This window comes from Salarias fasciatus, chromosome 23, assembly GCF_902148845.1.
Source record: "Salarias fasciatus chromosome 23, fSalaFa1.1, whole genome shotgun sequence".
NCBI classification, from domain to species: Eukaryota; Metazoa; Chordata; class Actinopteri; order Blenniiformes; family Blenniidae; genus Salarias; species Salarias fasciatus.
The window spans coordinates 20,658,615-20,672,142 of NC_043766.1; the positions used below are offsets into that span (position 1 = coordinate 20,658,615).

A 13,528-nucleotide genomic window follows, 5' to 3' on the forward strand; every position below is an offset into this window, starting at 1 on the left:
TTTTTTTTTTTTTTTGTGGATGAATTGAGCAAGACACATAAAAGAAAGTCCTTTTTGCCTCGCAAACCTGACCAAGCTTAGTGTCTTACATAATAATCTGCCATTTCCTGGAAAGAACCTCACTTTCTCAATATCTAGTTTTGTCAGTGCCGCACTAAAATAACTATCTGCCACAACATATTTAATCCAGCAGAAAGTTGTTAACTTATTACTATTGCTGTTCTAGTTGCTTTTGTTCTTCATGAAAACAGTTGTAGAAGTGCTGTATCACATTATCACCATTCTTATTTTAATACTATAATTGTCAACATGGATACAACTTGATCATTGTTATTACTTGCAGAAACTTGCAGAATGATTTTGAGTCATTCTTGAAACTGAAAACACATAAACAGGTGAGACTTTATATAGAAAATGTACTTACATATACAGCAAACGTTTGAGTTGGAATAACTTTTATTTTAAAGATAAAACAATAAATGTTGGTATGTAATCCAACTTGAACTCCCTTAAATTAGTTTCCACCTTCAGTGTTGATGACTGTTACTGTATAACATCAAGCCTCTCACTGTGACACAGGTCTTGATTTTTGTTTTAAAATGTAGGGAGTACAATAAAAATATGCAAAAAAAAAAAAAAAAAAAAAAGTTCTAAATACTCAACAAATACAGATATCTGAAAAATTTACCAAAGTAAAAATATTCTGACTTTCTGCAGTTTTCCCAACACTGTCTGTATCTCAATGAATACACAGTAATTGGCAGCATTTTGTAAAGTATGACTTTTCTTGTCCTGTAAAGCCTCAATCTCACAGTATGATTTTACTTTTGACCCTTCACTTCCATTGTTTCCCACCTATTTATCATCCTGCGTCCAAGCCGAACCCTCTTAGATCATGCTAGGCTAAGTCCCGCGGTCCTGCTGACAAACCCATTTTGGCTTTCTTACTGGAAACAAAATCTACTCCTCAACTCCTGAGACGTCCCTGGTGGGAAGAGGGGCAGTGCTGGTCACCACACGGTCAACATGACACATCACGAGCTCTATTTATTGTGGATGTGATTCACACTTTAATGAGGGTAAAGCATCAAAGCAGCAGGGACATTATCATCCGCCGGTGCTTATCTTGTGAGTTCTGCTGCCCTCTCTCTGAGAACAGATGCGAGGGCGAACGATTCTTATACATATGAGTGTCACTGTATGCGGCTTATGTTCAGACGGACAAAAAAAAAAAAAAACCAACTGCGTTAATTGTTCCATTTCGAAATATGATGAATCTCCCAGATAATTGTGAAAATCGATTCATCTGGACGTACTTTGAATGAAAAAAACCACCAAAACTAATGATACTCCACTATTTTTCAGAAACTCCAATGTGATTTGTCATTTGTTGGTGAGACTACATGTTTTTTTGATGGTCTAGCATCTCATCCATCACAGAAATTCTTGAACTATAACAAAGTACGTCTTTTCCCAGCTGGATCTAACATTAGAAGCCAGGGTTTTAAAAGAGAACAAGCACTGCAGCACCACCTCTGACAAACACAACTGCTTTGTTGAAGTGTCGTTCAGCATGGATGGACAGTTCGTTCTGTGTATGTGTGTTTTTCATGTGTGTTCGTGAGGCACAGCGTGTTTCCTATTAGCACTGATGATTTCCCAAGAGAGCCTGCAGAGCAAAGTTACAGAGCCCCAGTGTCGTCAGGAGGCACAGTGTGTACTGTACTGAGCATTGTGTCTAAAACTGGGGAAGCAATGAAGAAAAACAGCCTTTTACAATTTAATAACATTGAGAAAGAGAAGATGGAATCAGGCATCATAAACTCTGTGTTACAAAAGTGATTGTGTTACATAAACATGATTTCTTTTCACTCTGTGGTCTGCTCTTTGGGTGTCTGTGTGTGTATACACACTTTATTGGGAGTATATACAGCCTGGGCAGCTAACGCGATGAGGTTTGATGTCTTTCTTACATTTGAACTCACATGTGTGGCTCCGTCTGTGAGCGGGTTTACATATAGTAGTCCAGGAAACACACATGATTGCGGGTGATAGGGGTGTGAGGTACAGCAGAGCGCTTGACGTACAACACAAACAGTTGCAGTGGACCGGCACCGCCAGGCTGCCGGGATGTAAACGTACGAGCGCCGCTCAGAGGCGTCAAGTCGGCCTGGAAGCATCTGGAGGGCCGTGTGTTGTTTCAAGCCGTGAGCACAAGGCGGAGAGTGAAAATAGGTTGCAGTTCCTGTGCCTCTTTTCTCAGCAGCACGCACAATTACCGCAGTGAGGACAGGTATGGAAAGTGAAAAGGACCTGAGTAGGGTGATACTCTGTTACACGGGCAGGATGACATGCTAGATTTGGATCTCTTTCCATTTGGTGCTTGATGAAGACCATGTGATCGTTATATGTGTGTGTGTGTGTGTGTGTGTGTGTGTGTGTGTGTGGATGCAGCAAGGTGAGAAAATCCCCCTTTTTTCCCATTGATATGTAACCCAGCAAACAAAAAACAATCCCCCTTAATCACTCACTATCTGTGCCATCGCTCCCACACACACGCAGCAGCGTGAGGACAATTCTCTAAAATTACTGCAATTTCCAAATTTCATTAAATCAAGATGTTTGACCCCCGAAGAACTCCACAATGTTTTCACATACGTGCACACTTAACACACATGCCTGCAAATGTACGCATGCACACACACACACACACCGACACACAGTGTAGTGCTCTATCTGTTCATCGCACAGTATGGATGGAGGGCAGGCTGAGGATTCAAAAAGTGAGTTGTGGCGGCGACCCGCGACCAGTCAAGCATGAAACGTCTACTTACATTTGCCTGAAGATGGAGCATTTGATTTACATGTTTAAAGCCTTCAGTACACAGGCAGCTGCCAAAGTCAATATCAGCGCTGCACTTGTTTTTCCCAAACGGTTTAGCAAGACATTAAACATTTTGACAAAATTATCAAACTAACCTGCCTCTAGTGTGGCAGCCTCTGACCTCATGGCTAAATGTGTTTACTCTGGCTTAAATGGGCCATTTAGACTCCTTTTACTTTGTGAATACCTGTGTCATTTTTCTGAAACTAATATCAAGATATGCCAGTTAAAATACATTTGGCAACTGGCGTGGCACGAGCACACAAGTGTGTGTGTGTGTGTGTGTGTGTGTGTGTGTGTGTGTGTGTGTGTGTGTGTTTTGGGGGGGCTGTGCGACCATGGCGGCCAGTGTTCACAGACAGATGGGTGGTAAATGTTGTCATTCACTGCTTTGGACCAAATGTGGTTATATAATTGCAGAGGAGGGGGGGAGCTACTGCCTTTACCTGTGTATTGATATTAGAGCCCCTCTGCAAATATTAGTCTGAGGTGGTTTGATACCTCGGCTGTGATTGACACGGGCTAATTGAATTAGAGTGGCGGCAGAGACTGCACAGGGCTACATTAAGGTTTCCCTCTCTGAAGGGAGACGTTCACGGCCCGAAACCCTACGCTGTCTGTCTTCCAGCCATTATCATTTTCCAGTGATCCTGAAAATGAATGCCAATCTCACAACCCAAACAAAAACATTTCTGAGGTAGTGTCTCATGGCAGCATGTGGTCAGTCACTCATTTTGTGGTCCCTGCTTTAATAACGTCTGGTCTTCAGTTAACCCACCGACACAAACGGTTAACTCACAGAGCGGAATCGGATGGCGTACTGTTCAAATTCCTCTCAGGATGGTGATTAAAGATGTATCCTTTCTGTTTGGGACAGCTATCTCTCTTAGAGATTTTCGGACCGCTGAAATCTCTGTAGCCCCGTCTGTACTTTTCATGCTGAGGCCTGCAGGGCTGGCTTAGCTTTAGCTTAGCTTTAGTCATGATGCTGTAGGCTGTGTCTCAAGCGCTGTTTTAGTTTTATAAGCAGAAACAGAAGCGTTCCCACCGATCTGCGCCAAAGAAGCCCCCATCATCCATCAGAAGGGCTTAATGGTCGGCTGCAAAAAGGGGGAGATGAGAGGGAAGGTCGAGGGTGTTTGCAGCGATTGCAGGGTCTGTGGAGGACAAGGTCTGATCCTCACTCCCTTGTGGGACAGTTCAGCGCAGAGAAAGGAAGATGAACGAGCAGCGGAGCAACACCGTTCATGAATCTTCTGATTTCTTTCCATCCCTCACCTCATGCCTCCGCGTATCGCGAGCCAAAACTTCACGGATTGTCGTCTTTCTGGACAGTAGTAGGCCAGCAGAGATGACGTCTGTTTTCACATACCTGAGTCCAAGTCATTTTGTGGGTGAACTTTATGTGGATTAAGGCTTGAGCGTCCCTCTGCTCTGTTTTTGTCAAAGACAGATTTGAGTCACTTCAAAAATCCAATTCCCAAAATGAGATCACCGTTCTGACATATTACTCACAACCAGGCTGAAGTCACCAAGCTGGTGCTCAACTGACTCAGCAAAGGGTGAAACCTCACAAACCATTTAGGTTCTCCGCTCTTAACCACCTCGAAACATCTCTTTGTGACAAAGACGTTTTATGAAAACCAAAGTCACCCTCAGCAAGCGGCTCAATAAGCGTCTGCTCCAGAGCTGCACGTGTCCTTCCTGAGCATGTGACCTTTACAGCGTTAAATTTTTCCATTAATCTGATAGTTTTAATATTGCCTCTGACTCTACGACTCACCGGGTCAGAGGTCAAACCGTTTCGTCACTTCACAGGGAGAGGAATGGGCGTGTTGGCTGGAAAAACCAGGAGATGGTCAGTGAAGATGAATTTCGGGGGGCAGATTAATGCAGCATATGAAAGATTCCCCTCATGCCTCAAGTATCTAGCAAGTCAGAGAGTGGAGAACAGGGCTGGGGGCACCTGGCAGTGATTAGCTTATGATTCACTTTAGCTGCACATAGAGGCAGCTTGTAAAAATATGAACAGTATAACTGTTTCCTGAGTTTGTGCTGACAGCAGCTCCTGGGGGAAGGCTGCTCTCTGCAGGACCACATGGCCATGCGCTGGACCGGTGCCAACACATGGATTAGTCAGGCTCGCTAACAGCAAGCGTCTCCAGAGCTGGTCTCGGACAAGATGCCACACAGGCATCCTCAGTTTTGTCGCAGTAGTAATTAAAGTCAAGTGCAGTCCGTGTACAGTATGAACATGAAATCAGTAACCAAATGGAATACCAACAGGAATCGCTAAAATTCTCAGACCAGGTATGTGACCCAAAGTCAACAGCCATGTGATCCCGATTCTAAACTACACTGACATGAAGGGCAAACTTGGTTTTCCAAAACCCCCCTTGGTTTGTTTAAGTAGATGATTTCAAAGACTGGAAGCTGAAAAGAGCAGAACTGTTTATCTATCGCCTGTTTGCAGTACTTTAGAGCCAATAGCAGTTGGAGAATCAGTTGAAATAAGAAAAAGTTTAATTCACATTAGATTATTTTTGGGGTCATATTGTAGTATTAATGAGGATTGCACGGTGTAAATTTCTTTTTATGAAAAAAATCACAAAATTGTATTGCTTGGTTTACATAGAAAGTCTTTTATAAAATAATAGATAGTTATATCACTGTGCTATTCAAATCTTTTTCTGAAAGTCAACAAAAAATTTAGCAATTTTAAGTGATCACTAATAAGGTGCTTTAACCCCTCAGACTGAAACACATTATAAATTTACCATGGTTTGTACTATCTTAAAAAAAAGCAATCTTCTGAAATTGGAATTCATTTATAATGTAAAAATAAATATTACAGTCAGATTTCATACTTTGCTAATATTCTGTTTCCCTCTTTCATATAGATGATTAAAAAAAATGCAGAGAAAAATGGAAACATCAGTCTGCTTGTCTTTTCCCAGTGGCCAGGAGTTGGGATCTTCCTTGTGTTGATGATTTAGTGGAAGTAAATGTTTTTGATTCCAGCAGAACCTCCACCCGACCACCACCACACATACAAACGTCCCTCATGAACAGCCCCCACAGTCCTCCACGTGTCTTTGTTTTTCAGCCACTGCCTACCTGGCTGCCATTACGATGTTGAAGCTGCTTCTGCAATACTGCAATATTTAAAATACACATTTTTTTCCAGCTCTGTGTTTGAAAAGAGCCAGATAAATAGCAGCGAAATATAGTTTTTACTTATCTGATGAGTCAAAACCCACTCTAGTATGAATTACCATGCACAGAAAAATTTAAGGTCTTAATTGTAATCTGTACTGTAACAGATCTTAAACGAATGAGGAATCAATCCTGTAATTTTTCTCCCTGAAATGAAAAAGCATTGAGTGAAATATAAATTTGATTACTTAGTTAGCAACATAGCATATTAGTATCATGAGAATCTCACATAAACATTGGAAATAAAATGAATTAATGGGATTTATTTATATGAAGTATGTAAACAGAATACAGAAAAATCATGAGCTCTTACACAAGCTATAGCGTCCACTGCTTTATTATTATTTACTTTTTTCCAAGCATATTTTCACGATTTCCCTAATAAAAGCTAGAACTGCATCTGATGTTCACCAAAATATCAAATCAACTCAGCTTTTGGCACAAAACACTTTCCTACTTCTTACATTTAAGTTTGACAGCATTCGCCATTCCTCCCCATCTCTGGCCACCTCCTGCCAAATGTTCATCCCAGAGCCAGAGCCAGCTGGTGGGTGCTGGGAGGGAGAAGCCCCTCACGCATGGAGCAGTAGGTCATACAGCAGGCTCCAGCCGGGCCAGCAGTAAGCAGTCATCTGAGGGCTCGGCTGCCTCCAACAACACTCTGTCATCACGTTCATATAGCACTTACTGAAAACCATATGCCTCCGCAGCGCAGCGGCACGTAGTAACACAGCAGCAGTTTATATGTTGGCATTCCTGATGCGCAGCCATAAGTAGCTGCTGAATATTTGGGGATTTGATTGGCCAGATCTGTTTTTTTTTTTTTTTTTTTTTTTTTAAGGCAGGTCTGTTGCCCATCAGTCTGGATTTGGACCAGATCGGGCTTTCATTAAGTTAATGTAGATTGTGCAATGTGGAGTCATTAAATTGGTCATTTTAAGTTTTGCGTAAACTTTTGCATTTATTGTTCAGGCCACGGTCTGAATAAATACCAGACATGGTTACTACTGCTTCTGGATATCTTTATCACCATGAAGTAATGCTTTAAATATTCCTCCTGCTTATTTTAACTTTTACGTTTGTCAGAGTTGATTTGATGACTGGTATACTTCTCTGTGTTAAACGTTTTGCAGACGTCATTTAGGAATAGGTTTAAAAGCGAGAGAATAAAATTTGTTTTACAGCACAACGTTGAATATATCTTCTTAAACACTTCTTTCAGTTGTAACAGATGTTTATACATGTGTGCATCAGGTGAAGCTTAATAGTCTGCAATGAAAAATGTTCTTTTTTTCCCTCATTTTTCATTAATTACACATAGACTGTGATATGCCAAGCTTTCAGCACATCAATACGTCCAATCGTCTCCTGTTAATCAGTTTATGGTTACAGGGGCTCTGAGCCTTCTCCAGCTGACAATAGTTCCTTACCCGAACCAAAGTTTAAATCCCTTCCCACAATCTGCTTGTTTTAACTTTTTTCTCTCCTATCTCCTAACGCCAACCCGAACAGCAGAAAGCCGCCACCTCTCAGCCTGGTTCTGCAGCTTTGCTGCTGCTGAAAGGGAGTTTTTCTTTTCCACTGTTGCTCATGCTTACTCATGTGGAATTGTTTTGCTTCACTCTGTAAAAGTACCTAGAAATGACTGTGTTGAATTTAGTGCTATACAAATAAAATTTAATTTAAGTGAATATAGATGAAGGCATGTAGGGCATAAACAATGCATATTAATGTTAGATGTGTTTGGACTGTGGAAAGAACCTGAAGTACCGCAAGAAATTTAATGCAAAAAAAAAATTCATACATCACAAAGAAAGATCCCTAATCAGATTTAAACCATTGAGCTTTTGAGAAACCAAGTAGATGCACTCTGAGCAGGTTTAAACATTAAAGGTGCATTAAGGAGTTTGCACGTTTTATGCGAAACAGCGCCCCCTGCAGGCCTTGGGCGTAATGCAGCTTCGTGAAAAACTCGTCCCTGTGGCTGGCGTGCACGGAAGAGGAGGACTCCTTCCTCGCTCTTTTAGTAGCGCTCGAGTAAGATTTAAGTGTCTTTTACCTGGTGGGGTCTGTGCTGGAGTTGTGGCAGTGCTGGAAGCCAGTCTGTTCTTACTTTCTGGAAGATCCTGCTCAGTTGTTGCTCGCTAAGCATCTGGCGGAGTAATGGCGGACAAAACGAAACCTAACTAAATCAGGACAGCCGGAGCGTGCATTGCATCATTCCTTTCAAATTCTCCCCAAAAAAATGCTGGTGCCGGACCAGCACTGTGACTTTCAAGTGACAATTTAGCGCTGTTAGAGATACTTGTAATGAATATGTCAGGGCACATTGTACACATCATTGAAAATGTGTAACATATTTATGGTGGAAAATAAGCATTTTTTTAAGTTGAAGAACTCCTTAATGCACCTTTAAGCAAGCCCAGGTAATGCTGCAGGAAATAGAAAAAAAAAGAAAAAAAAACTCCCTTCAAGCAGAAAGAAAAAGTCAGTGAACACTGGATCAAGGCTGTATGATTTTGCTGAAGCTCTTCTTATCCGTCGCACATGAAAGTATTCCACAACAGCAAGTACTTTAAGTTTGGACATCTGCCAAAGTTTAAAAAATAAAATCACATGTGAGATTGCAGTTGTGACATTGAAGTGACTCCACTACTCATCTAAACCTAAAACAGAAGTGTAAAATTACTGTCAAATGTGTGTAATAAGATGGAATTTGTCATAAAAACGCCTGATGTAATCCCACAAATCTGTTAAGCAGTAACCACAGCAACATGGGAATTAACCTTAACATAGTAATTAACCTGATAACAGCTGTTAGAAATTATGACGCTCTGCAGAACCCCATGTCGTATGCGGTTGAAAACTCCTTCGCAAACATGCTGAGGCTCCCCGCAGAGCGTTCATTCTGAAAAGTATGCACAGTCAACCTGTTATATTGAGGCTACATAACAGAAATACAGCATTTTATCATTGTGCTTTGATGGAATGATTGTGAGGTTTATATTTCTTGTGCTTTTGCATGCTGAGACTGAATAAATCTTACTCCTTCAAAATTTGAATAACATTTGGCCAAGTAAAGTGAAGCTTCTATTTCCTCCTTCAATTGCGAATTCTCACTGCTATTTGGATAATAAAATTAATCACTTGGTGTGGATGACTGTGATTTAAAATCCCTAGCATCTACCAAACCTGAAGTCTATGAATACAAAAACATGTTAAGATAATATTCTTTCTTTCAAAACTCATAAACACTGCTTTTTCTTCTTTGGTTTTTTTTTTTTTTCCTGTTTGCATCAAAGCCAGGGGTTTACTGCAGCGGTGCACCGTGCGTGTGTGTGTGTGTGTGTGTGTGTGTGTGTGTGTGTGTGTGTGTGTGTGTGTGTGTGTGTGTGTGTGTGCATCGACTGAAATGCACACTCTGCTGCTTGTTGACTTAAGATCATAATATGTGGTAGGAGGACGATTACATGTGGGCAGCCCAAGTTTCCACACGCCTGGACTGTTTCTTCTCCTGTGTGTTTAGGATCACTAACTGCTCTGCTGGGTTTGTGGGATCATGTGGTTAGTGGGCTGGTGTTTAGGTTTGGGATACATGAGGCATTTTATTGAGAAATTATTGAGACCATCGAAGAAAAGACTGAAATTCTTGTTTCACTCGTCCTCTCCCCAGAGTGTCTGGTCCCCTCCTGTCTCCTGTGATGAAGGGACCGGGGTCGCCTCCACCTCCTCCTCCTCCTCCTGCTGCCCTGGAGAAGCATCCTCACAACAAGCCCTACGCTCACTATCACCACCATCAGTCTTCCACTGACGGTAATCCAAAGACTTCTGGATGAACGCATTCTCACTTGATTCAGGAAATCTGTTCTGGCTTGTATTTGAAAACATTCATTGGTGTCTCAATTCAATATCCTCAGATGTTTCCTGTGGCAGGTGATTCAGGAACATGTAGTCTGTCTTTCGCTCTTACAATAACTTCCTACGATAGCACTGACAGTGTCAGATCACTTGAACTTAACTCAATTACGGACACCCCGTGTTGTCTTTCCAAATGCTCAATCTACCACCAGACCCACATGAAAGACCTTGGAGAGAGGAAGTTGCCTCCTTGTGCAGCGATACTGCCCCATGGCTCTGTCAGAGCATTTTTAGGACAGGGAGATTAGAGTTGTAGAGACAGAGTGGGGAAAACCACATGCCGGAAGCCTTTTCCCTGCACTGAATTAGCCAGCAGAATGCTGGCTCATGTGTTCAGCTGTCTCTCAGCGCCCGAACACGGCAGGCTCAGCTGTCACTCTCCAGCCTTTTTCCTAATGCCTTAAACACTGTTTTGCCTGTAAAGATCTACACACGGACGTCTCTCTAACCACGTTGTGGTCGGGGAGTTGCGTAAAAGCACTCCAGGAAAGGCTGCTTTCCCATTATCGTGACTCCTGTGGTCGATTTTTGAGCACAAACTGAGACGATGGGGACAAATCCTACATACTATGGAGTTGGCAGAGTTCGCAGAAGCACAAATATAGCACAGTCATAATTTAAGACCCACATCAAGTTTTGAGCCGGATGGAGTGGACATTGACTGACCTTGAAAAAAAAATCACCCGTAGATGCTGGTGGTTCCTGATCAAGTTCGCCGTCTGTTTTTCTCCCGCTGTCTAGAATATCAAGGAAGCTTTCAGAGCTGCTTCCATTTTGGAGACTCCTACAGGATGGAGCAGACGGTCGGTGGTGTCCACGTCCCGGCAGATTCTCACACCTACACTTCCCATCAGCACAGTGGCTTCCACATGTCCGCCAGCAATGCCGGCTCTGCAGGTGAATGCATTTCTTCTCTGTGTACCATGTGAAACCTTAAACGCTTATCTGATTAGCATCGATATTAAGCAAACCGTGTTGGTGTCAGTCCCAGGTTTCAGCTTGGCCCACGAGCTGCAGGGAGGAGCCGGGTGCCAGTTCTCCTCCAGCCCCGAAGAGAGCATCTTCTTCCAGGTGGGCAGCTTTGACCGCAACTTGAGCCACTTGTCGTCTGTCTACACAGAGACTTAGAGCAGGACTGGAGCTGGACATGCCTCATCGCACCGCCTCTGCTGCAGGCCACCTCCTTTCACACACACTATCACACGTGTACACCAGCCCCCTTTAAACATGGATCGTTCAGACTTATATTCTAAAGTAGCAACTTAAAACATTTACTTTCGAGTCTTAATCAACAATTTCCAAATGCAAATATACAGGAGTGAAACTTCAGACTAGAAGAATGACCTCTTGTGACCCTGTAATTCAAATGTGAGCAGAAAAATATTTTTTTTTGCTGAATTAAAAAACTAATTTCAAGATGAAATCATATGCTTTCCTCAAGAAAAAAAATCTGATTAGAAAAAAAGCAGGCTTACTCATGTTGTGCTTTAATAGTCAGCTGAAGGGCTACTCCACCCATCTTAGACATTGAAGTCAGAGGATTTGTGACTTTGAGGCAATGAAGGAAACTTTCAAAAGCATTTAAAGCCATCTTGAATTGAGGGTGAATAGCTCAATTTCTGCTGGATCAATTTAGACTATTGTATTTCTTTAATCACTCTAATATAATGAATACAGTATTGTATCTCTTAAAGACCTCTTTGAATTTCTCTTGTCACCCGTCTCAGTCCAGACATGACCCTGCGTGATTGGATACACCTCCAGCTTCGGAGTCGGAATGATTTTCAGTATTTAAGGAGAAATGCAGTTAAAGGAGCAGTGCGTAGCATTTAGTAGCACAAACACTCAAGTGTATTGACACTGATTCTGTTAAAACAGGCTTGCAAATTTACAAGGTTATGCATGCGGTCCAACATTCGTAGCTTCATAGACTGTATACTTTTTTGTCTTTTTTATAATTTGCGAACTTCAAGAAAGCCACTTCAAGAAAGGGATGGAAGATAAAAAAATGCTTGAAAACTCTACTTTGCTGTGACTACATAGCAGAGCAAAATCAAGTACATTACATGTATTGATTGAGCAGTTCGTACATGCTGACATTACAGCTATACATAAAAGTTAAGTGTGCTTTTATTCTGAATTTATTACATTTGAGCTCAAAGTTTAGTAATATTTATAGGCGCAGTATGTAAAATTTATGTCAGGTTTCTTTTGTTCACTAGGTGACAGTAGTCAGTGTGGCGCCAGCATGTCTTCCATCCACATCGTTTAAATTTCTGTCAGGGTTTTTGGATGTTTTTTTTTGTTTTTTTTAATTACCAATAGCTCCAGCTACTGTTTGTGTCTGGAATTACAAACCTGGACAGGCTAGATTTCTGCTTCTACCTACAGCACATCTACCATACTTAACAGCCATACTATTGGCTTTTTTCTAAAGGTTTTAAAAATATGAATGGGAAAAAAAACAACAACATTCAAATCTTGTTTAGATCTGACATGATGAGAAAGGATATTACTTCTTCAAACCTAAAAAGAAAAAAAAAGTCCTCTGCACTTACTGTCTGATGAGAAATCACATTTAGCTGTGCATCCAATAAACACAGTGTGGATCAATTACATTTGCTTTAATTATTGAAATCGCACTAGAGAGATTTTTGACTTTCTGGTGGGTCTGAAACAGAAACATGTGGATGTGGGCCAGCAGGGGAGCTGGAGGAGCCTTCACATTTCAGGCACTTACTAATGGAATAAAAACACACAGAAAAACAAAATATATTGTGAAGAGAACCTATGATGGTCAGGAAAAAACCTAAATCCCTCAGTACCTAGACATGCATTGTGGTGGGCTCTATGAAAGGCCGCCGTCTGGCTTTATGAACATTGTGAAAACATATTTAAATATTGTATTTATTTCTGCCTGCAAACCAGTCTAAATCCTCTGCACTGCTTCTTTAATCAGGCAACAGAGTGAGTTCACAAAAATTACACTGAAATGAAAGCGAAAGCTGAGAATATGTGTAAAATGTCTGTCCTTTATCATCCAATCACTTTTTTTTTTTTCCCCACAAACTAGTAAATGTACTGTAACTCCATGGTACTATCACAACCATTTTTTAGAATTTCTAAATGATGGTCGTTTGTTTTATTATCCATCAAGAGCTGTTCCTAAACTAAAAATAGGTACAAACTTCCATCTAAAATACATAATCATATGAGCAATTGCTGATATTTGGTCTTTTAATGTCCAACAAATATCTGACAAACATACTGGACTACTCTTTTTGTTACCACTTTGGTAAGTCTATGCGAGTATACTGAACCTATATATGTATAAAAAAAAAAAAAAAAACATGATGAAGAAATTATGTAAACAATGTGAAAAAAGAAAGAAAATGCAAAAAAGGTTTGTTTTTTTGTTCCAAGTCTTAAAATTTTCTGTTCACCTTAAGAACAGAGAACTGATCTTGTCTAAATCTTAAGTCATTATTACAGCTGTGGTTTTGCACAGTT

The 13,528-nt window shown here is 41.1% G+C and overlaps 1 protein-coding gene across 1 annotated transcript in view; it reads left to right on the plus strand.

Moving 5' to 3' along the window:
* The window catches only part of LOC115381431 (zinc finger protein GLIS1-like), an 85,202-nt gene extending 73,998 nt beyond the window's left edge, over positions 1–11,204 (plus strand). The window contains exons 9-11 of the mRNA XM_030082797.1: positions 9,774–9,913; positions 10,760–10,915; positions 11,004–11,204. Coding sequence (XP_029938657.1) covers positions 9,774–9,913; positions 10,760–10,915; positions 11,004–11,146 — 439 coding nt within the window. The 3' untranslated portion in view covers positions 11,147–11,204. The remainder of the gene's footprint in view (positions 1–9,773; positions 9,914–10,759; positions 10,916–11,003) is intronic.
* The last annotated feature ends 2,324 nt before the right edge of the window (positions 11,205–13,528 follow it).